The 24,048-nt window shown below is 50.3% G+C and overlaps 2 protein-coding genes across 3 annotated transcripts in view; one reads left to right on the top strand and one right to left on the bottom strand.

Annotated features, from left to right (window-relative positions):
• Positions 1 to 8,075, top strand: part of ERN2 (endoplasmic reticulum to nucleus signaling 2) — a 22,842-nt gene extending 14,767 nt beyond the window's left edge. For both annotated transcript variants that reach the window (XM_054452988.2, XM_054452987.2), the window contains 9 exons: positions 2,415 to 2,499; positions 2,995 to 3,184; positions 3,261 to 3,360; positions 3,452 to 3,651; positions 6,062 to 6,209; positions 6,300 to 6,427; positions 6,968 to 7,091; positions 7,174 to 7,241; positions 7,327 to 8,075. In XM_054452988.2, coding sequence (XP_054308963.2) covers positions 2,415 to 2,499; positions 2,995 to 3,184; positions 3,261 to 3,360; positions 3,452 to 3,651; positions 6,062 to 6,209; positions 6,300 to 6,427; positions 6,968 to 7,091; positions 7,174 to 7,241; positions 7,327 to 7,539 — 1,256 coding nt within the window. In that variant the 3' untranslated portion in view covers positions 7,540 to 8,075. The remainder of the gene's footprint in view (positions 1 to 2,414; positions 2,500 to 2,994; positions 3,185 to 3,260; positions 3,361 to 3,451; positions 3,652 to 6,061; positions 6,210 to 6,299; positions 6,428 to 6,967; positions 7,092 to 7,173; positions 7,242 to 7,326) is intronic.
• PLK1 (polo like kinase 1) lies at positions 8,019 to 24,048 on the bottom strand. The gene is made up of 10 exons (XM_054452989.2): positions 20,160 to 24,048; positions 19,230 to 19,398; positions 18,410 to 18,554; positions 17,309 to 17,402; positions 15,396 to 15,615; positions 10,747 to 10,902; positions 9,639 to 9,716; positions 8,991 to 9,145; positions 8,707 to 8,889; positions 8,019 to 8,523 (listed from the first exon to the last, which is right to left on the bottom strand). Exons 1-10 carry the CDS (start codon positions 20,565 to 20,567, stop codon positions 8,320 to 8,322), a joined length of 1,812 nt encoding a protein of 603 aa, XP_054308964.1. The 5' UTR covers positions 20,568 to 24,048; the 3' UTR covers positions 8,019 to 8,319.

Raw genomic sequence — 24,048 nt, 5'->3', positions numbered from 1 at the left:
CTTTGAATGCATTAACTCATGAGATAACATTCCTGTGAGGCAAATTTTATTACAGAATTCTCCTTTTATGGAAGAGGAAACTAAGGCAGAAAGGTCTAGTGACAACTCCCATCTTTACCCCCGGCTCACAAAGCTAATAAGTGGCAGCTCAGGAGTCCAGATGCATGCGGCTGGCTCCAGCAAGTGCCCTAATTTCTGTGGGATGGTGCCCCTGTTTGAACATTACCTAGCAAATACCTGTGAAAGAATGTGACTGACTGTAAGTGTTCCCCAACCTGTGTAGAAGAAGCAGCAAACTCCATCATGTGTATTCAGGATTTCCAGAGGTAATTCTGACTGTATGCCCTTTCTCCCTGACACGACAACTTTTGATTACTTTAGAATTGAACTTGGGAGGCTGAGGTGGGAGGATTGCTTGAGCCCAGCCTGGGCAACATAGTGAAGCCCCATCTCTACAAAAATTAAAAGTACAAAAAGATTAGCCAGGCATGGAGGCATATACCTGTAATCCAGCTGCTTCGGGGGCTGAGGCAGGAGGATTGCTTGAGCCCAGGAGTTTGAGGTTACAGTGAGCTATGATCACGCCAGTGCACTCTAGCCTGGGTGACAGAGTGAGCCCCTGCTTCTAAAACAACAACAACAACGACAAAAACTCCCACATTTGCTGCCTCTCCATTATAATTATGCAAAAGGCTGAGCAAAGTGATGGCAAATATCTGTGTGTGCAGACTGAGCCTCCCCAGCTCATTATATCTGCATTGAAGGCCTTTGTGGCCTTAAGTCTGGCCTATCTCTTCGAGAGTGCTTCTGAACATCTAATCCAGGAAACTCTAAGCAAGTGTTTACTCCATGCCGAGAGCACTGAGAGCAGACACACAAGAGCCTCTGAGTCCAGCAGAGCCAGTAACACAAAGAGGGCCCAGAAGGGTGACTGTCACCTGCAGTCAGATGAGCAGGGTTCGTTTAAGCAGCTCTGTCCCTGCTCTCTGATCTGCCTGTTTTTCCTACGTGTGGGTGATGTGCTTCCAGCAAGGCCCTGCCTGAGCCCATCTACACCAGAAAGTCCAGTGTATACCAAAGGTACTGCCTGCATCTTGCTGACAGATGAGTGTGAACTCTAAGCAAATAATCCAGAGGAATGCTAAGGTGCAACTTGGTGTTTTCTCACTGATCCCTAATGCTGATTATTATTATTATTATTATTATTATTATTATTGAGATAGGGTCTTGCTGTGTCACTCAGGCTGAAATGTAGTGGCGTGATCTCAGCTCACTGCAACCTCTGCTTCCCAGGCTCAAGCCAATCCTCCCACCTCAGCCTCTCGAGTAGCTGGATGACAGGAACACAACACCATGCCTGGCTAATTTTTTTTTTTTTGGTAAAGATGGGGTTTCATCATGTTGCCCAGGCTGGTCTTGAACTCAAGTGACCCACCTTTCCCGGCCTCCCAAAGTGCTGGGATTACAGGTGTGAGCCACGGTGCCCAGCCCTAATGCTGATTTTCATTTACTCTTCCTACAGCTGATTGTAAAAACTGAAGCTAAAAACTCTTATAAAGTAGAGTGTTCTCAGGACCACTGCACTGCACTGCACAACTCTAGGGTGCCATATATGTTTTGCTATATGAATAGTGCCCGTTGGAGCTGAGCAGGACACAGCCTGCCCAGATTTGCCAGGGTCAGAGTGAGACGTCTTTCACAGGCTGCCCAAAGAGAAGGGCAGTAATTGTCCCAACCTACAGATCTTTGCCCACCTGAGCCAACCCCACCCATCCTAATGGGAAACCGAGGCCTCTAGGGGGATCCCTGCTGCCCTAGAACTAACTCTGGGCAGGTTAGCATCCAATGCCCACTGCTTCTGTCCGGTCTTTTTTCTGTGGCTACACTCACTCTCATCACTCTTCCAACTGCCAGAACTCACCTTACCTTGAAGTTGAAGCTGATTCAGTGTCAATTAAAAGGATTCAATTACAACTGGTGGAGATGGGCAGAATGGCAGAGGATGTAAAGGGAAAACAAAACAAAACAAAACAAACCTGTGCAGAAGATACTGAAAGAGGGAGAGAAATAAAAGAGGATAATATAGCAAACATCACCTCCACCCGTTCTTTCTATATATCCATTTAATCCTCACAATAATATTGTGTGGGCTCTTTAGCTTTAGCTCCCCACTCTACAGATGAGAATACTGAGGGCACAGAAGTGAGGAATTTGCCTAAGTAGACAAAGAATCAGTGGCAGCACCAGGCATTGGACCGAGACAGTCTGACACTTGGGCCCTTGCTCTTACCCACTGCACCAGGCTGAGCATGGGAGGGTGGAGGCCCAGAAAAGGTCAAGGTGAGTCTGGACTGGGCCAGTGGCCAGCAAAGGTGGGCAAAGGCTCCCTGAGTCACCACCCTCCTCTCCCCCAGCTGAGCAACTCACCGTAGTGGGGAAGATTTCCTTCAATCCCAAGGACGTGCTGGGCCGCGGGGCAGGTGGGACTTTCGTTTTCCGGTGAGTGGCAGCCAGGAGCCAAGCTGGGGACATGGCATTCACAGCCCTCATGGGCACTGTCCCCTGGAGAGACATTCTTTCAAAGACTCCCCGAGGTGGGTACAGGTTGATCCCTCACTCCTCGCCAGTCCTGCTCTTTCCTTTATCTGTTTTTTTTTTTTTGAGTCTTGCTCTGTTGCCCAGGCTGGAGGGCAGTGGTGCAATCTCAGCTCACTGCAACCTCCGCTTCCCAGGTTCAAGCAATTCCGGGCCTCAGCCTTCCCAGTAGCTGGGATTACAGGTGTGTATCACCATGCCTGGCTAATTTTTATATATTTTTTAGTAGAGATGGGGGTTTCACCATGTTGGCCAGGCTGGTCTCGAAATCCTGACCTCAAGTGATCCGCCCGCCTTGGCCTCCCAAAGTGCTAGGATTACAGGTGTGAGCCACCATGTCCGGCCCTTTATCTGTTTTCCCTGAATGCCCCCCTGCCTCTGCCATCACCCACTTTCCAGGGGACAGTTTGAGGGAAGGGCAGTGGCTGTCAAGCGGCTCCTCCGCGAGTGCTTTGGCCTGGTTCGGCGGGAAGTTCAACTGCTGCAGGAGTCTGACAGGCACCCCAACGTGCTCCGCTACTTCTGCACCGAGCGGGGACCCCAGTTCCACTACATTGCCCTGGAGCTCTGCCAGGCCTCCTTGCAGGAGGTGAGCTGCGGTTCAGGGAGGGTGGGTGGGAAGGTCCGGGCTGGAGAGTGATGCTTTGGCCCTTGCTGCTGCTCAGTACGTAGAAAACCCGGACCTGGATCGCGGGGGCCTGGAGCCCGAGGTAGTGCTGCAGCAGCTGATGTCTGGCCTGGCCCACCTGCACTCTTTACACATAGGTACCCGCACTGCCCCTGCCTCCCGCTCCCTGTCCTTAGCCCCTGTCTTCCGCCCTCAGCAGCCGGCTTTCTTTCTGCTCCCCTCCCACAGTGCACCGGGACCTGAAGCCAGGCAATATTCTCATCACCGGGCCTGACAGCCAGGGCCTGGGCAGGGTGGTGCTCTCAGACTTCGGCCTCTGCAAGAAGCTGCCTGCTGGCCGCTGTAGCTTCAGCCTCCACTCCGGCATCCCCGGCACGGAAGGCTGGATGGCGCCCGAGCTCCTGCAGCTCCTGCCACCAGACAGTCCTGTGAGTCTATCCACCAAGTCCTCCAGGCACACAGCTGCCCCAGGCTGCAGGAATCCGTCCCTGTCCCAGTTCCCCTCCTGAGGAGACTCCATGACACTTGCTGTGTGACTTTGAGCTGCTCCTCCAAGCTTGTTTCATCTTAAAGAAGGGATAATTTGTCCCTCCTTTTACAGCGGTATCAGGACTGTTTTGCCACCCAGGGGACATTAGGCAATGTCTGGAGACATTTTTGACTGTCATGACTTGGGAGGGAGGGGCTACTGGCATCTGCTGGAAATGCTGCTAAATGTCTTACAGGACAGGACAGCACCCAACACAAAGAACTAACAAAATGCCAGTCGTGCTGAGGTTGGGAAACCCTGAGCTAGAAAATGGTTTGTAATCTTCACTGTGCTTCACAACCACTGCGCAACTTAAAAAAAGAATGCCCATTGCCGGGTGCGGTGGCTCACGCCTGTAATCCCAGCACTTTGAGAGGCCAAGGCAGGCGGATTGCTTAAGCTCAGGAGTTCGAGACCAGCCTGGGTAACCTAGGGAGACCTCGTCTCTACCAAAAGCACACACAATTTAGCCGGTGTGGGTGTGTGCATCTGTGGTCCCAGCTACTTGGGAGGCTGAGGTGGGAGGATCGCTTGAGCCTAGGAAGTGGAAGTTCCAGAGAGTCAAGATCACACTACTGCACGCTAGCCTGGACAACAGAGTGAGACTCTCTCTCTCAAAAAACAAAAAACAAACAAACAAACAAAACCCCAGGCCCCACACCCAGTGATTTTGACCTAATTGCCTGGGTCATTTTTATGTGGAGCCAAGTTCAAGAACCACCGGTGTCGAAGGTTTAGGAGGGCATCAGATGAGCTAATTAGTTGATACACAGAGTAGCGTCTGACCCACACAGAGACGCTTGCATTTGGGACCCCTGAATTATGGATTTTGAGTCACAGTGTGTGGGCGGAAGTTGAAGCCAGAGAAATGGATGCCAATCACACAAAAGGACAGTCACCAGAGAAGGCCACCCCCACTCCTAAAGTTGAGAGAAAGCTCAAAGTGGTGAGCTGGGCTCAAGGACTAAATGCATGATGTCATGAGACTGTACAGTTTATTTTTAAATTAGTGGCCAATATGTATATATTTTTTTCTTTTCTTTTTTTTTTTTTTTGAGATGGAGTTTCGCTCTTGTTGCCCAAGCTGGAGCGCAGTGGCGTGATCTCAGCTCACTGCAACCTCCATCTCCTGGGTTCAAGTGATTCTCCTGCCTCAGCCTCCCTAGTAGCTGGGACTATAGGCAGGTGCCACCATGCCCAGTTAATTTTTGTATTTTTAGTAGAGATGGGGTTTATGCCATGTTGGCCAGGCTGGTCTCAAACTCCCAGCCCTCAGGTGATTCACCTACCTCGGCCTCCCAAAGTGCTGGGATTATAGGCGTGAGCCACTGTGCTTGGCCCTATATATATATTTTTGAGACAGGGTCTTGCTCTGTCATGGAGTGCAGTGATACCATCACAGCTTACTGCAGCCTTAAACTCCTGGGCTCAAGGGATCCTCTCACCTCAGCCTCCCAAGCAGCTGGGACTACAGGCACACAACATGGCACCCAGCTAATTTTCGTATTTTTTTGTAGAGGCAGGGTCTCACCATGTTGCCCATGCTGGTCTTGAACTCCTGGCCTCCCAAAGTGCTGGGATTACAAGGTGTCAGCCACATGCCTGGCCCAATATTTTAACGTTTGAGAAATTCCACATAAAATTTGGATTTCTGGATTTTCTTTAAAAAAAAAAAAAATCAGAATCGCTTGAGGCCAAAAGTTCAAGATCAGCCTGGGTAACATAAGAAGACCCATCTCTACAATTTTAAAATTGGTCAGGCATGGTGGCACATGCCTGTAGTCCCAGCTACTCGGGCCGAGGTAGATTGCTTGAGCCCAGGAGTTTGAGGTTACAGTGAGCTGTGGTTGCACCACTGCACTCTAGCCTGGGCAACATGAGCAAGGCCCCAACTAAAAAAAAACAAAATCAGCTCTGCCACCCTGGAGAGTCCCCTGGTGACAACCGGTTGGAGCTAAGGACCAGCTGCCCCTGCAGACAGAACCCATGCCAGGTCACCACAATCCTCCTGATTGCCTTGTTGCCTCATGTATGGCACCCACTTATGTAACCTGCCTACACCCTGCAGTAATGAAGCTTGGAAACCTGAACTAGCTCAGTAGGGGCAAAGATTTTGGATGAAAACCATGGGCCCCCTATAGTGGTGTAGAGGGGAGGGATCTAGAGCCAAGGAGATGCTGCCCGGGAAGCATCTTGAGTTCCAGTCTGAGTCACACCCCTGGCTGCTCTATCAGCCCATGGGAGAATTTAGCCAGGCCGACTTCCTGGAAGCAGGGATTTCCTTCTCATGCCCATCTCTCTGGCCCCAGACCAGTGCTGTGGACATCTTCTCTGCAGGCTGCGTGTTCTACTACGTGCTTTCTGGTGGCAGCCACCCCTTTGGAGACAGTCTTTATCGCCAGGCAAACATCCTCACAGGGGCTCCCTGTCTGGCTCACCTGGAGGAAGAGGTCCACGGTGAGGGAGCCCTGGGCAGGGCAGAGAAGGGAGGAAGGGCAAGACGCTAGGCAGGCCTGAAGCAGACTCTCCTCCTCTTCCATCCTCCAGACAAGGTGGTTGCCCGGGACCTGGTTGGAGCCATGTTGAGCCCACTGCCGCAGCCACGCCCCTCTGCCCCCCAAGTGCTGGCCCACCCCTTCTTTTGGAGCAGAGCCAAGCAACTCCAGTTCTTCCAGGTCAGAAGGAAAGCTTGGGAATGGCACCCAAAAGTCCTAAGTTTGGGTCCTGAGCAATAAGAAATGGGATATTAGATTGGCTGAGGGAAAACAGGAAGAGCTACCTGGTCCTGGCAGCCTAGCTCTTTCCCTAAACTGGGAGCCAGCCTGGACTCCTAAACTCCGCCATCTTGGCACTCTCTGGTCCACTCATTGCCAGCTTTGCCAGCCCCAGCTGCCCTTTGTATGGGAATATAGCCCATTCCTTTCCACCTGAGTCATCATTCATGCTGTGCCAATAGCCCACTGCACTTGTGTGAACTTGAGCAAGAGACTTCATGCCTCTGAACTGCAGTTTGCTCATCTGTAGAATAGGGACAGCAGTACCAAGCTCATAGGTTGGTGGTAAATAACAGAGGTGTGGCACAGAGAAGCTTCATGCCCCCAGAGGCAATGATCCTTGTCAGTCACCCTAAACCACTCCCCTAAGTGAGACAACACACTCCTAGCTATGCGGCCTCTGGCCCGGGTCACAAGGCTCAGGAGCTCTCTGGGCCCCAGGACGTCAGTGACTGGCTGGAGAAGGAGTCTGAGCAGGAGCCCCTGGTGAGGGCACTGGAGGCGGGAGGCTGCGCGGTAGTCCGGGACAACTGGCACAAGCACATCTCCATGCCGCTGCAGACAGGTAGAGGCCACACTCAGGTGGGCCTGGGCGGTGGAGGGGAGCCCAGCAGGGACGGTTTTGCCACTGAACTCCCTGTCCACAGATCTGAGAAAGTTCCGGTCCTATAAGGGGACATCAGTGAGAGACCTGCTCCGTGCTGTGAGGAACAAGGTATGTGTTGGGGCCTGGGTGGGCCTGGGTCTTGGGGAGGCCTGGCTGCAGCTGAGCCAGGGTTCTCTGCTCTACCTACCCACAGAAGCACCACTACAGGGAGCTCCCAGTTGAGGTGCGACAGGCACTCGGCCAAGTCCCTGATGGCTTCGTCCAGTACTTCACAAACCGCTTCCCACAGCTGCTTCTCCACACGCACCAAGCCATGAGGAGCTGCGCCTCTGAGAGCCTCTTCCTGCCCTACTACCCGCCAGACTCAGAGGCCAGGAGGCCATGCCCTGGGGCCGCAGGGAGGTGAGGTGGGCTGGATGCCACACAGATGGTCTCCGTGCTGGCTCACTGAAGAGCTGAGCCTGTGGCTGGCCTCAGAATCAGAATCAGAAAAGACCGCCAGGCTGGGTGCAGTGGCTCACACCTGTAATACCAGCATTTTGGGAGGCTGAGAGGATCACTTGAGCTCAGGAGTTCGAGACCAGCCTGGCCAACATGGCAAGACCCCATCTCTACAAAAAATTTGAAAAATTAGCCAGGCATGGTGGCGCATGCCTGTAGTCCCAGCTGCTTGGGAGGCTGAGGTGGGAGAATCACTTGAGCCCAGGAGTTCAAGACTGCAGTGAGCCAGGATCATGCCACTGCACTCCAGCCTGGTCCACAGAGAGACACTGTCACCCCCTTCCCCCCACAAGATTGGCAGAGGCTGGGCAGCCTGGGGCTGATGAAGCAGAGATGTTCCCTGGATCCCAGGCCCTGGCACCCCTCAGGAAATACAAGAAAAAGAATATTCACATCTGTTTAATGTGCATAAAGCCAAGGAAAGGACAGTTCCGAACTCAATAGAAATATTCTGTACAATTCATATGGTGGGGTTGAGGGGGAGGGGACAAGGCTGTAGAACCCACACCCGAACATGTACAAAAATAACTTATACAGCAACCCCCACCTGCAAGGATGATGCAGCTCTGCCCAGCCACCGGGGCTGAGGGGCACACTGCAGACATGGCACTGCGGGAGCCAACCAGTATGGGCCCCAGATGCAGGTGGAGTGAGGAGGGCAGCAGTCCGGAGGGGAGGGCGGCTATTAGGAGGCCTTGAGACGGTTGCTGGCCGAGCGTGAGCTCAGCAGCTTGTCCACCATAGTGCGGGCATAGCGGAGCCGGCTGGCCAGCTCCTTGCAGCAGCCGTACTCCTCCAGGAGACTCAGGCGGTACGTGCGGAAGTCCCGCTTCTCGTCGATGTAGGTCACGGCTGCCATCAGTGGGCACAAGATGAGCTTGGTGTGATCCTGCAAGAGAAGAGCGGCAGGGGTTGGCGATCCCAGAGGCCAGTGTATGTTAGGGAGTAGAAGGAAGACACAACAGGTTATAGGTACCTGTGCCGCTCACTCCACACTCAACTCACATGGGCCACTGCCAGGCATGCGGAGCCTACCCCAGCTCTCTCCTGCCCCTGGTGACCTCCAGCTCACCTGGAAGAAGTTGATCTGCACGCTGCCGTTGCTGAGGTGCAGGATGATGGCGCTGCGGGTGCGGAACCAGGTCCGTAGGTATGGCAGCCGGGCGAGCTCATCACCTTCACGCGGCGTGATGTTGGCACCTGCCTTCAGCAAGTGCTCGCTCATGTAATTGCGGAAATATTTAAGGAGGGTGATCTGGATGAAAAGTAGGTGAGGGGTTCCAGAATTAGAGTCTGATCCTCCAGCACAGGTCCAACTTCCGCAACACCACGCCCCATGGGCCGGACGGCACTCACCTTCTTCATCAAGGAGTTGGGATGGGAACTCACGGTGAGGTAGGACTCGGTGCCGTCACGCTCTATGTACTGCAGGCTGTCACCATCATTGTAGAGGATGAGGCGTGTTGAGTCATTGAAGAGCACCCCCACACTGTTATCACAGAGCTGATACCCTAGGGATCAGTGGAGAGAGGACTCAGAAAGGGGGAATAGAAAGTGGGGAGTGGGACCGGGCGTGGTGGCACGTGCCTGTGATTCAGCACTTTGGGAGGCTGAGGGAGGAGGATTGTTTGAGCCCAGGAGTTTGAGACCAGCCTGGGCAACGTAATGAGACCCCATCTCTACAAAATATTTTAAAAATTAGCTGAGTGTGATGGTGCATGCCTGTAGTCCCAGCTACTCAGGAGGGTGAGCCTACAGTGAGCCATGATTGTGTCACTGCACTCCAGCCTGGGCGACAGAGCAGGACCCTGTCTCTGGGGGGAAAAAAAAAAAAAAAAAGCTGGGGAGTCGGGGAGCACTGGGAGCTGGAAATGGGAGGCCTGGGATGGAGAGAGGAGGGCACTGAGAAGAGTACCTGGGAGCTCTAAAAGGCCAGAACCTGTAACAACTGAAAAGGTCACCTGGCTGTGCCTGAGTCACCCACCTGTTCTGGAAGAAACCTACCAAGGCCGTACTTGTCTGAATAGTCCACCCACTTGCTGACCCAGAAGATGGGGATGCAGGCAGGATCCTCAGCCTCCTCTGAAACAGAAACAGACAGACAATTGGTCAGGACTAGCCTCTTCCCCTCTGGTCCACACATGTGGCCCACACCAGGGAACAGGGAAGCCTGCTGGGCACCCCACCTGGGCTCAGTTGAGAGGCCTAGGGCCCTAGAGAAGAGCAAAGCAGGGCCTCTGCTGCCAACAGGCTCAGACAAGCAGCAGCACAGACATCTCTGCAGAGAAAGTCTCAGCACAGCGCACCAAGTTCCACTCACTCCTTCATTCCACTGACCTGTTTACTGAAGGCCTGCCGTGCCAGGCACTGTCGCAGGTACAGTGAGCAACAGACAAAACCCCAGCCTCCACGGAGCTTACACTGTGGTTGTAGGGGCAAAGACTAATCAATTTAAGTATGGGCAAAATATCAGTGACTTCTATCATGGTAAGAGTCACAGACATCTAGTTTTCCAATTTGGAGTAATTAAGAAACTGTGAAGACAGAAGCCAGTTGCAAACACATCAAAATGTTACGTTCAGTGCATGCAACAAACCCCTTACTTTACATCCAATAAACAAAGAAGGACATGTTGGACTATGTTGGGTGAGAAGTGTTATGGAGAACTATGCAGTGGGTAAGGGGATGAGAAGCACCAGCAGAGAGGCCAGGGAGATGCTCACAGAGCCGACATTGGAGCAGACACTTGAAGGAGGCCACAGTGTGAGCCATGTGGTATCTGGAAGAAGTGCTTTCATGCCAGGACCAGGGAGAAAGCCCTGAGGCTGCAGTACATCTGGGTCTTATTTCAAGGGTCTTGAAGAAACAATAGGAACTTACTGAGCAAAAGAAACAATGTATGAAGGTGGCACATCGAGGTGCTAGAGTAAAAGAAGAAAAGAAGGCAGGAGCCACAGCAAGCAGGGCCTTGGATATCAGGAAATGGGGAAACCAATGGTCCCATGGAGACAGGGCCTGGACAAGTCACCAGTGCTTTGTTGGCCAAGGCTCCTCCTGCCTTTTCCAGATGCCCCAAGCAATCCTGCCCCGCCCACGGCCCCGCAGTACCCACCTTGCCTGACCAGCCCACGCTCCGAGGGCTTGGAGGCATTGACACTGTGCAGCTGCTGCAGCATGTCACTGAGGTGGCAGTCGACCACCTCACCTGTCTCTCGAACCACTGGTTCTTCTTTTTCCCGGGGACGCTCAGGCAGGGTGTTCTCCAAGCCTAGGAAGGTGACAAAAACAGGGGCGTTGGGAAGGGCACAGGACTCCCCTGCCACAGCTGAAACTCTTCCGAAAGAAAAATTTTCTTAGCTACCACTGCTTTGGGGAAACTGATTCAGTGCCTAGTTATTAGAGCAGCAGCTGCCATGCTCAGGTGACAGGCACATAGTGCTCACTGTGAGGCAACAGATCTTCAGAAGCTGTGGCCTCTGACCCAACGGTGTGGCCCTGCAGGATATGACCTGCCACTCAGGCAAACAGCTTGAAGGCACCAGCAGCTCAGAGCTGCCCAGCTTCGAGCAAAGAATGGAAAGCATCTTCAGCATCCAGGCAGATGGAAGGGCTGAGTAGTTTAGTTCATCCACAGAATGGATTCAGTAGGCATTTAAATAAAAACACAAGAAAATTTTTTCCACCCCAAAATTTGCTTTATATGCTTATTTATAACCAAAAAAGCTTGAAGAGATAACATGAAATTTTAACGCTGATTATATCTGGGCAGTAGAAACACAGATTATTTTTATTGTCTTTTCCTTATTTATTCCCCCACCAACATGTGCTAATTCTCCTTGTATAATATAAAATGTTTAAGTTTTCAATTAAAAAACGATGTCATGATAGGGACTTAGGTATGAAATAATAAGATATTAGGGATTTGCTTTAAACACTCCAGCAAGGCCAGGCCCAGTGGCTCACACCTGTAATCCCAACACTATGAGAGGCTGAGGCAGGTAGATTGTTTGAGCTCAGGAGTTCGAGACCAGCCTGAGCAACATGGCAAAACCCTGTCTTTAATAAAAATACAGAAACTAGCTGGACATGGTGGCACACCTGTAGCCTAGCTACTTGGGAGGCTGAGGTGGGAGAGTCACTTGAACACGGAGGTGGAGGCTGCAGTGAGCCATGATCTTGCCACTGCACTCCAGCCTGGGCAACAAAGCAAGACTGTCTCAAATAAATAATAATAAATAGTAAATAATAATTTTTTAAAACATCAGTAACAAAAAGGGCAGGAGGCTGGAATAAATAAAGTAAGTCTGTCCAAGTGTTGATAACTAGTAAAAATAGATGAAACATGGGACTCATCATACAGTTCTCTCCACATTCGGGTAATTGAAAATTTCCTTAAGTTTTTAAAATGCTATATGAAAAATTAAAACTGAAAGAAAAAAAATAGGAGTCTGAGGCAGGAGGATCACTTGAGCTCAGGAGTTTGAGACCAGTGTGGGCAAGACCTCATCTCTACCAAAAATTTAAAAATTGGTCAGACTCGGTGGCACATGCCTAAAGTCTCAACTACTTGGGAGGCTGAGGCTGGAGGATCACTTGAGCCCAGGAGATCAAAGCTACTGTGAGGTACGACTGTGCCACTGCACTCCAGCCTGGGAGACAGAGCAAGACCCTGTCTCAAATTAAAAAAAAATAAATAAAAGCAGAGAAATAAGTAATCCTGTAAAATATAACCCAAAGAATAAAATATCCATGAGTCTATTTCAGACATAACCAAATAAATAAATCAATGGGAGAGAAGGAACAGCTCTTCCTTACAGAAGAATTCCAATTATTAAATGCAGAAAAAGTGAGGAAAAGAAAAATTACCATTAGAACATCACTCTAGGCAGGGCACAGTGGCTCACGCCTGTAATCCTAACACTTTGGGAGGCCGAGGAGGATCACTTGAGGGCAGGAGTTTGAGATAAGCCTGATCGACATAGTGAGATCTTGTCTTTACAAAAAAAAATTTTTTTTTTTTTTTGTTTTTGAGACAGAGTCTCGCTCTGTTGCCCAGGCTGGAGTGCAGTGGTGAGACCTCGGCTCACTGCAACCTCCGCCTTCCAGGTTCAAGCGATTCTTGTGCCTCAGTCTCCCGAGTAGCTGAGATTACAGGTGCACACCACCACGCCCAGCTAATTTTTTGTATTTTTAGTAGAGACAGCGTTTCACCATGTTGCCCAGGCTGATCTCGAACTCCTGAGCTCAGGCAATCCACCCACCTCGGCCTCCCAAAGAAAAAATTTTTTAATTAGCTGGGTATGGTGGCACATGCCTGTAGTCCTAGCTACTCTGGAGGGTGAGGTAGGGGGACTGTTTGAGCCCAGGATGTTGGGGCTGCAGTGAGCTATGATTGAGCCACTTCATTCCAGCCTGGGTGACAGCAAGTCCTGAGACCTGTCTCAAAAAAAATTCCTGCAAGGTATGTAGGTATGTAGGAACTCTGGGGATTTTTTTGTTGTTGCAACTTTTCTGTATAAGCCTAAAATTATTCCAAAATGAAGTTTAAGAAAAACCAATACCTAAAAATTGAAAACTGAAAAATGAACTGAAGTTGTACATCAAATTGGTGATATATCCACAGAGAAAAAAAGTATTTCAAGTGACTTTTTAAAACTATGTATCCTTAGTGAAATATACTTTAAGGACAATTGGAATTGCAAGAAAATAAAATATCATGTAATAATAGGAACTCATATATGTTGAAAATTTTAAGTATATTAATGTAAGGGAACAAGATTTTCAGTTTAAGAGAAAAGAAATACAAGTATAAACCAAAGAAATAAAAACAGATTAATATTGTGTCTGAATCAGACACTTAAAAATTACCAAAAGAAAAGCAGTAACTCCCCAGTGGAGAAGATCACTATAAGACAATATGTATCAATGTTAAATTTCCTGAACTTGGGAATTGTGCCAGGTACTATTGTTATGTAAAAGAATCTGTTTTTAGGAAGCATACACTGAAGCATTAAGGGTAAAGTGTAGGACGTGTACAACTTTTCAATGTTCAGAAAAAAGAGGGCAATTGATAAATGTGAAAAAAAGTGTTAACTGGTGAATCTGGGCAAAAGGGGAGAACAGGAGTGTGTTTTTGGTCTCTGCTACCTTTTTCATAAACTTGCAATAATATCAAAATAAAATGTTTAAAAATGTGTGATTCAGAAATACCATCATAGACTCAGTGTCAGTCTTCCCCCACTGCCACAAATGCAGTTCCTAATTCTGTTCTCTGAAGAAACCTAGAAACAATGACAACCTAAGCAATGGCATGTGGGTTTTTGATTTTTAAGAAAATGTCCATCTTTTTTAAGAGAAGTATTCTGAAGTTTATATGGGTATAAAATGGCAAAGTGCCTGGGGTTAACTTTAAAAAATACTTCAAAGGAACAAAAATAAATAAATGAAGCAAACTTGACAAAATCCTGATAACTAATTATTGAATCCGGTAAGTATGAGGGGATCCATTACATTATGCTCTATATGTGTACTTGAAAATTTTCATGCTGGCTAGGCGCAGTGGCTCACACCTGTAATCCCAGCACTTTGGGAGGCCAAGGTGGGCAGATTGCTTGAGCTCAGGAGTTCGAGAATAGCCTGGGCAACAAAGTGAGAACCTGTCTCTACAAAAAATACAAAAAATTAGCCGGCCATGGCAGCACATGCCTATAGTCTCAGCTGAGATGGGAGGATGGCTTGAGCCTGGGAGGCAGAAGTTGCAGTGAGTCAAGATCATACCACTTCACTCCAGCCTAGGAGACACAGCCAGACCCTGTCTCAGAAAAAAAAAAAAAAAAAGGCTGGGTGCGGTGGCTCACGCCTGTAATCCCAGAACTTTGGGAGGCCGAGGCAGGCGGATCACGAGATCAGGAGATTGAGACCATCCTGGCTAACACGGTGAAACCCCGTCTCTACTAAAAAATACAAAAAAATAGCCGGGCATGGTGGCAGGCGCCTGTAGTCCTAGCTACTCAGGAGGCTGAGGCAGGAGAATGGTGTGAACCTGGGAGGTGGAGCTTGCAGTGAGCCGGGATCGTGCCACCACACTCCAGCCTGGGTAACAGAGCGAGACTCCGTCTCCAAAAAAAAAAAAAGGAAATTTTTATGATTTTTATGTTTGTCAATGAATCATGAAAAAGTGGTGTTACAAATTTTTTTAAAGGCCAGACGTAGCAGCTCATGCCTGTCATCCCAACACTTTGGTGGAGGCTGGAGGATTGCTTGAGCCCAGGAGTTCCAAGACCAGCCTGGGCAACATGGCAAAACGCTGTCTCTACAAAAATTAGAAAAATTAGCCAGGCATGGTGGCGCATGCCTGACAGTCCCAGCTACTTGGGAGGCTGAGATGGGAGGATCGATTGAGCCCTACAGTTGAAAGCTGCAGTAAGCTGTGATTGTGCCTCTGCACTCCAACCTGGAAAATAGAGGAGAGATCCTGTCTCCAAAAAATTAAATTAATTAAAGTGATTTGAAAGAATTTTTCAGGCTTGGCATTCAATCCATTTTCTTCTTCCTGGGCATGGTACATTTATCCAGCCATGGTAAGGTCAGTCTTTCCTGGCAGGGCCAAGGAGCAGATGGGCATTGGAACCACGGATTGAAGGACAGAGGTCTGTCCTACTCCACACCTGAGCTCTCGGGGCCAGGGACTAAGCCACACACACCCCTACAACCTGGGCTTTCTCTGGGGGGTCTGCTCTCTTACCCAGACCCTTGTTGTACCTTTATTGAGGACTGTGAGGGGCTTCCGGTTGCTGGGGTCCAGGCTGCTGGGAGCAATCGAAAACCTCGGTGGAATGGTCAGGCAGGTGATGGGGAGACGGGCAGGGATATAGCCAGAAGTAAAGAACTCGTCGTTAAGCAGCTCGTTAATGGTTGGGCGGGCAGTGGGATCTGTCTGAAGCATCTTCTGGATGAGGGAGGCGGCCACGGGGTTGATGTGCTGGGGCAGAGAGAGGGACAGCCATAAGCAGAATGTGAAGGGGACCCGGAGTACAGTACGGCCTCAAAGGGGCTGCAGGTCCCCAGCCGACATGCAGCCCCCAGTCTCAAATACACCACAGGTCAGTGGTTCACAACTTGGTTCAATGAGAAGTTCTCTACTGTCAGCTTTACTGAGCACTATTGACAGAAGGGTCAATGGACTGTGTCCTAGCACCAACTCACTTTCCTAGCACTCACTATGTGCCAGGAAAGCATTCTAAGCACTCTCGCGTTTAGCTCACTTAGCCCTCACCAACACATCTAAGGGATGGGGATCTATTATCATCCCTTTTTCGCAGAGGAGGAAAGTGAGGCACAGAGAGGGTGAAGGCCTTGTCTAGCTAGCTTGATTCCATGCTGTCTCTGACAGTGAACTGACACTTTGTGATGGATTTACTATGTCTGTCCTTATGGTGACAGGCCTCTTGGCTTCACACAAGGACACTACACTTCAAACTGGCTGTGTGCTAGGCTTCTGCAGGAACCAGCTATTCCTTTAAATGTATTTCTGTTGGTGGTTGTGAAAATGCACACCACGGCCGGGCGTGGTGGCTCACGCCTGTAATCCCAGCACTTAGGGAGGCCGAAGCAGGCGGATCACGAGGTCAGATCGAGATCATCCTGGGTAACACGGTCAAACCCTGTCTCTACTACAAATACAGAAAAAAGTAGCCGGGCATGGTGGCGGGCGCCTGTAGTTCCAGCTACTCAGGAGGCTGAGGTGGGAGAATGCCGTGAATCTGGGAGGCAGAGCTTGCAGTGAGCCAAGATCGCGCCACTGCATTCCAGCCTGGGCGACAGAGTGAGACTCCGTCTCAAAAAAAAAAAAAGAAAATGCACACCACTATGCCATTAGGAAGCCCTGGGATTCACAGTGATTCATAATTCTGAGAGCGCTCACCACATGCAAGGCACTCTGTGAGGTGCTCCAAGGCAGGAACTCCACTTTATAGATGGAAACTATGGTTCAGAAGATGCAGGCCAGGCTGGGCACGGTGGCTCACGCCTGTAATCCCAGCACTTTGGGAGGCCAAGGCGGGTGGATCACCTGAGGTCAGGAGTTCGAGACCAGCCTGGCCAACATGGTGAAACCCCGTCTCTACTAAAAATACAAAAAAAAAAAAACAAAAACAACCAGGCGAGGTGGTGGGTACCTGTAATCCCAGCTACTTGGGAGGCTGAGGCAGGAGAATCGCTTGAACCTGGGAGGTGGAGGTTGCAGTGAGTCGAGATCATGCCACTGCACTGGGCAACAAGAGCAAAACTCCACCTCAAAAAAAAAAAAAAAAGATGCAGGCCATTTGCCCAATGTGATCTCGCTAAGTGGCAGAATCCATATGAATTAAGATAAACCATTTCTAAAGCTTATGCACTTTTGCCTCCTACTCCTTCCCGCCTCGTTTTTTGCTTTTTACACAATTTTCGGGTTACCCAATCTCTTGAGAATCTGCCAACCCTCTCCCCCTAGAAAAAATGCTTATGTGCACATACATGTCAAGTTCTGTATGCAATTTCAGACACAGGCCCTCTCAAGCTCTGTGGCTACCTTAGAGGTGGGATAGACCTATTTCTGGTCCTAGGATATTGCTGGGCTCCATAAACAGCTTCTGGGGAAAACAAAATAAATGTAAACTTAAAGCATCATTAGTCACCTTGGGAATACTGTATTCATTCTTCTTGATCCGGAGGTAGGTCTCTTTTAGGCAAGAAGTCTCAAAAGGTGGTTTGCCCACTAACAAGGTATACCTGTAAGCACAAGGTAGGATTTGGCACCAGTCTCCCAGCCACAACCCAGACATAAGAGAAATCATCTCAGGGTCAGAACAAAGGTCAGGCATCCTCTGGACACTCACTCTAACTCTGGGGCCCCTGAAGACAATCCCCAAGTCCACTGAGCAGCCCCAGGAGCCATGACATTGGCTAGAATAAGCCCTCAGCAGAATACACGTGGTGAGACCAGGATTCTTAAGGGCCAGTGATTTTTTAGCTATAGCCTGTGGTTATCTAGGACTCTGTGCAAGGGCCTCAGAGGCTGCCTGTCATGCAAAACAGGTCAAAGGGCTACCTGCACTTACAGAAGCAGCTCCACCTTTAGCAGGTCTGTACTTAAGTCTTCAAGTTTTCATTTGAAAAATCCCCACTGCAAAGACGTATGAAAGCCATTGCTACAACTCATTCCTAACTCTCCAGTACCTAGGCCCAAAACAAGAAAGATAACACCTGAAAAGGCCCAAGCCTCTGCCTGCCACCAACCGCTGCTGATGGTCTCAATCCAGACAGACCACTGGCACCTCATCTTTCCATCTGTAACTCCTGGCCTAATTTCCCCCACCATGCTAATGCTCATCAGTGTTTAAGACCTTATTGTGCATGGGAATACCAAGGGACCTTGTTAAAAATCCAGATTCTGATCCAGTAAGTAGTCTGGGTCCTGAGATTGTGTATACAAGTTCCCAGATGATGGTGATGCCGCCCTGTGGACAACTCTAGCTGAGGACTACAGTAAGGTTGTGGAGACTCTCCCTCCTCCTCCTCCTCCTCTGTACCCACAGCCTAGGCTGCAGAAATCCGACAGGGTACACCAGTGACAGGGAACGATATGGCAGTTAGGCTTTGTTTGGGGGTGACTTATCCCTTGGAGTAGGCTTTCTGTAAAGCAGGCCGAAAGGTCCACAGAAAAGGTCGGCCAGGTAGGATGTCCCAAAGTTGCCCCTGCTGAGACCAGGTAGGTCCAGAGACAACTCCCAACTTACATGATACACCCAATGGACCACACATCCACCTCGAAACTGTGCCCTTTCTTGCTCAGCACCTCGGGAGCTATGTAATTAGGAGTCCCACACAGGGTCTTCTTCCTCTCCCCATCATATTCGACTTTGGTTGCCAGTCCAAAATCCCCTGGGACAGAGGGAGGAAGAGTGGGTACTTAGATGCCAGCCTCTGACATCTGTCAATGCAGAAGGCTAGTGAAGGTTTGACCATCCAGAACCAGGGCCATCTGATCCCACAAGCCTCTGCTCCTTGTATGTAGCAAGGCTTGCCCAGGAATCTTCCCGCCATGCTGACACCAGGGAGGTGCCTCCAGTGACACTTCTCACCCCTCCTTTTAGAAAGGGGCTATGCTTTGAAACAGGAACTGACAGGGATAGTAAAACTCCAAAGCCTTCAAGGATCAAGCAAGTTAACCTCCAAGACTTGGCAAGTCTGTGAAGAAGTAATAGGGAGGAGTAGAGACTGTGGCAAACAAGTCTGAAGGGGACAGCTGTTTTCAAGCCCAGCAAAGGGCTGCCCTAAGAAAATGCTGTCCTCGTATTACTGGAGCTTTCACCTGTTTAAAAGGAGCTCTGAATCAAACTTTTTATTCAATCAAACCTTCCAATTTAAAAAACAAAAACAAATTCAAATTCTTTGTAAAAAAAAAAGAAAAATGTTGTATTGGGGCACAAAAAAATAATGCATCTGTAGGCAAGATACTGACTTGTGGCTTCTTTGTCTCCTTCCTTTCTCCCAGCCTCCTCCAAATTCCAGCCTCCTGTAGTGATGTCAAGCACCCCTGCAGGCTCAGCAACTCACCTATTTTCACCTCCAGATCTTCATTCAGGAAAAGGTTGCCCAGCTTGAGGTCTCGGTGAATAACTCGGTTTCGGTGCAGGTACTGGCAGCCAAGCACAATTTGCCGTAGGTAGTATCGGGCCTCAGGTTCAGTCAGGGCTTTCCTCCTCTTGTGCAGCTCCAGGAGAGACTGTGGGTGGGAAGGAGAGGGCAGGAGGGATGGGGAGGTGGATTGAGGCCGGTGGGGAAGGGAGAGGGTTACCAGGCAAAGGAAGCACAAGACTGGACTCTGGACTCCCAAGGGATGAAAGAGGGGTCTTGGTGGGTTTCTCTCCTTCCCTATGCCCCCACCCCATTCCTTGTCCAGCACAACGGCATCTGGACCCTGCCTTAACACTGTCCACAACCATTCGCAGCACCCCTTCTCCTACTAGCTTCCCCCCTTACCTGGGGGTCCTCTCTCAGCCCCACTCCGGAAGCTCCGAGTCCCCAGCAGCAGATCCCTCTCCTGACTCTTATCTCCCCCGGAAGGCCCGAAGTCTGGCTCCAACTAACCCCCCCCCCCCCCCCCCGCCTCCACTGACCCAGCTCCACGCCAGAAGCTCCCAGGGCGCGGCATCACTAACCTGGGACTCCTCCCTGGGCACTCCAGGGCCCTAGCGTCCATTACCAGCACCCCTCCCCCCAGCACCTCGTGTCCAGAAGCTGACTTCCCTATCAGCAACATGACTCTGACTCCACTTCACTGGAACCCCCTCCTCTAGCAGCTCCAAGAGCCAAGAAGCCCTTACCAAAGACACTTTCCATACCTAAGCGGGAGGCTCCCAGCACCCTTCTCTAGCAGCTCCAAGTCCCAGGCTCTCCCTTGCTGGGCACTCTTTCCAGCAGCTCCAGGTCTGGGCGCTCCAACTGCCCCGCAGGCAGTTCCAGTTCCCCAGCAGCGACACTCACCCTCCGGCGGCAGAGCTCCAACACCACGAACACGAAGTCGTTGTCCTCGAAAAAGCCGTGGAATCCTACGACGTGCTGGTGGGCGAGGCTGCGGTGAATGGATATTTCCATGGACATCTTCTCCCTCTGGTGCGGCTTGAGCAGCAGAGACTTAGGCACAATCTTGCCCGCGAACACCTCCTTGGTGTCCGCGTCCGAGATCTCGAAGCACTTGGCAAAGCCGCCCTTGCCCAAAAAGCGGCCCCGCACATAGCGTCGCCGGCTGCGTGGGTCCACTAGGACCTCCGGGATCTCTTTCGCTGGTGGAGCCGCCGCCGGAGCTCCGGGAGCTGCAACTCCGGGGACCCCGGCTTTGCCAGGGTCGGCCGGTGCCCGTGCCAGCTTCCCTGCAGTCACCGCCGCACTCATGCTCCCGAAGCTGCTCTGCAGACCTGGATCCGAGCAGAGGCTCCGCACCGCTCCGCTCCTCCCCGAATTCAAACGCGGCGCTGGGAACGTTACAAAAGCCTGCGCGCCACTGATTGGCCGCGGGGATTTAAAATCCAAACCCGCCCGCCGCGCGGCACCATGGGAGCGCCCTGAGCAGCAGCCGCCTTTAAACCCGGACCCAGCCGGGGAAAACCTGATTGACAAGGACACCCGAACACGTGGGACAGCCTGGGAAACCAAACCCTGCGTGGATGCGGAGACCCAGCCCCGAGAGGGGAGGAATTCCTTCGGAGTTTCTCCCCTTCTCGGGCGTCCGGGAAAGCTCCTGCGGTTCACTTGCGCCTCCTCCAGGAAGCTTTTACTTAAATCTTCCTCCACCTCCACCCCACCTAGAATATAAGCTCTCTAAGAGTAGGGAACTGGCACGCCAACAGGTAGTTTAGGAGAGCCTTAGCACCCGCCTCCGATGCCGTCAGCTCTCAGCCAAGCCACCCGAAATGAACTAAAATCTAAGTAAAAGTGTGCTTGCCAAACATACCTCCGTGGCAAGTCCCCTAGCCCTGCTCCTTCAAATAACTGCTGCTCCTGAGCAACTCAGGATTACAGAGCAACGCTGCTTAAAGGAGGGGCCAGGGAACAGTAGCATCGCCATCACCTGAGAGCTTGTTAGAACCGCAAAGGCAAACGTTCAGGCCCTACCCCAGACCTCCCGAGTCAGTGTCCGCCTCTCAACAAGACTGCTCAGGTGATTCCTACACATCCTGAAGTTGGAGAAGCACAGTACCAGAGCCCCCCATGATGCAACGAAGCTGTCTGGCCTGCTCGCTACTGAATTTCCCAGGGCCTAAAATAGTGGACACTCAGTTTCTTGGTCAGAGGGAGGGAAGGTTGAAAGAATGCCTAGCAAACTGGCAGGTCATAGCCAAATGTGTCTTGTGGGGTTTTGTTTGGCCTCCCCTTCCCCCCGCTTTTTTTTCTGTGACGGAATCTTGCTCTGTCGCCCAGGCTGGAGTGCAGTGGCACGATCTCAGCTCACTGCAACCTCTGCTTCCCAGGTTCAAGCAATCCTCCCGCCTCAGCCTCCCAAGTAGCTGGAATTACAAGCATGCACCACCATGCCCGGCTAATTTTTGTAATTTTAGTAGAGAAGAGGTTTCACCATGTTGGCCAGGCTGGTCTTGAACTCCTGACCTCAAGTGATCTGCCCCCTCGGCCTCCCAAAGTGCTGGGATTACAGGCGTGAGCCACCGTGCCCGGCCATTGTAAAACATTTACAGCATTTAAAAGAGGAGCTCATAAAAGTTGGGATCTGTGGCCTTTCCTGAAAAAAATCAGCTCTAGCTACTTACTCTGTGCCTACATGCTTTCAGTTTGCCACAGTTTCCAGCTACACCCGTTTGTTCTGTAGGTACTTGAGTGGCAACCCTGGAACAGTAAAATACCCAAGTTAGAAGCTCTTTCTCTGTGCCTCCTTAGCACCCTCTGATCCTTCATAGAGCCCAGCAAAAATCAACCATACTATAAGCATCCTTCACCTGCCTTGCAGCTAAGCTGAAGGACAATGAGGACAATGATGCCGTCCTTTCTACCCCATGTCCCAAGCTCCCAGAGCAGTGCTTGGTAAAAAAAAAGGGTACTTACTAAAATGTTGGCTGAATAAAAGGAAGACTTTGAAAGATTAAGTTATTTTGTACCCTATGGTGTGAATTATTCTTTTTATTGAAATTTAATACTTACAGAAAAAAATACGTATCATAATTGTACATAGAGCTCAGTGAATTTTCACAAACTGAACAAATCTGTAAACCACACCCAGACTGAGAAAGAGAACATGACAAACACCCTGCAAGTCTCCCTTGTGCCCTGTGCTGGGGGTGCCAACACCACCTCCTAGTCTGATGATGTACTAGGAGATTCACAGACTCAGCCTGTAGTCATACTTATGGCTATGATTTACTACAGCGAAAGGCTAGGAAGCAAAATCAGCAAAGGAAAAAAGTGCATGGACAAAGTCCAGGGAAACCAGGTGTAAGCCTCCCACAGTCTTCTCCCAGCAGAGTCACATAGGACACAATTCCTCCAACAATCAGTTGTGACAACCCATGTGCAATGTTGTCTACAAGTGAAGCTCATTACAGACTCAGTGTTCAGGGTTCTCATTGGGAGCTGCTCACCTCATCCTCTACCTAACACATACGAAAATCCGACTCCCAGAAGGAAAGCAGATGTTTGGCATAACCCACATTGTTTGTATAAACAGTTTAGGCACAGTGAGCCACTCTTACCATTTAGGGAGTAATGAGAACCCTCCTGAAATCCAAGCTTTCAGATGCCAGCCAAGGGCCAGCCTTGCAAACAGGCCTGCTTTCTCATCTCTTTTCACACAGTCCATCTCCTTATTGAGGCTTCTTTACAGCAAAATTATTATCAGTAGGACCCCATGCAAAAGGGTGAGACCAACCTCAAGTATGGACCTCAGTTCTTCCTGGTAGGGGTCCTGGACTTAACCAGCTAAAATAAATCCCATTAACCATAAAGTCTATCTTAGAAAGCCAGGTGGCTTCCTCCTTAATTCCTTTTTGTTGTTGTTGTTGTTGAGATGGAGTCTTGCTCTGTCACCCAGGCTGGAGTGCAGTGGCGTGATCTTGGCTCACTGCAACCTCCACCTCCTGGGTTCAAGCGATTCTCCTGCCTCAGCCTCCCGAGTAGCTGGGACTACAGGTGCACACCACCACACCCAGCTAATTTTTTTATTTTTGTATTTTTACTAGAGACAGGGTTTCACCATGTTGGTCAGGCTGGTCTCAAACTCCTGACCTCAGGTGATCTGCCCACCTCAGCTTCCCAAAGTGCTGGGATTACAGGCATGAGCCACTGTGCCCAGCCCTTAATTGCTGTCTGAACCTTTTTTTTTCTTTCCCAACCTGACCTGAGGCATCAATTCAGGCACAGTACAACTCTGACCAGTAAGCGGAAGCTAACCCAAATGCTTTCCAGGGCTGAGGGGACATCATGAGAGTCGTGGTCATGTACAGAAGCACAGTCCCAGGGGCACAGGTGGTACCCCTGTAAACAAAGAATCTGCAATATTAGGGCACCTCAAGCAGGACATCCATTAGGCTGCACAGGTGAACAGACCTCCCACCAGGGGAACTCCTGCCCTAGTGCTTCCAGTCCCATCTGAAAAGCTCCCGGAGTCCTTGGCTTCCAAGGGACTGCCTGAAGGCAGTGAGTCCCAAACAGTTTTGCTTGTTCAGGATACAAGTTGATCCATCTCATGAGCGTGGATGACATTTGTGGGAGATCTTCATGGAAAGCATGGGAGCTAGACCCACTCTGTTGTCAGTCTGAACTCAAAGCACTCACAGCACATGGAAAGGCAGGGAATTTTCCTTCAGCAAGAGGAGGCTTCCAGGGATCAAGCCTCCCCAGGTGCCAGGCTTTAATTATTTTCTCCAAT

Source organism: Pongo pygmaeus, chromosome 18 (genome assembly GCF_028885625.2).
Source record: "Pongo pygmaeus isolate AG05252 chromosome 18, NHGRI_mPonPyg2-v2.0_pri, whole genome shotgun sequence".
In the NCBI taxonomy this organism is placed as follows: domain Eukaryota; kingdom Metazoa; phylum Chordata; class Mammalia; order Primates; family Hominidae; genus Pongo; species Pongo pygmaeus.
Note: the sequence above shows the minus strand (reverse complement) of the source record. Positions and strands in the feature narration are given on the sequence as shown.

Coding starts and splice junctions, on each gene's coding strand:
- PLK1 (XM_054452989.2), bottom strand. CDS start 20,567: ATGAGTGCGGCGGTGACTGCAGGGAAGCTGGCACGGGCACCGGCCGAC. Junction 19,399..20,159: donor TGGAGCTCTGCCGCCGGAGG/GTGAGTGTCGCT, acceptor TCCCACCCACAG/TCTCTCCTGGAGCTGCACAA. Junction 10,903..15,395: donor CCTCACAGTCCTCAATAAAG/GTACAACAAGGG, acceptor TCACCTTCCTAG/GCTTGGAGAACACCCTGCCT.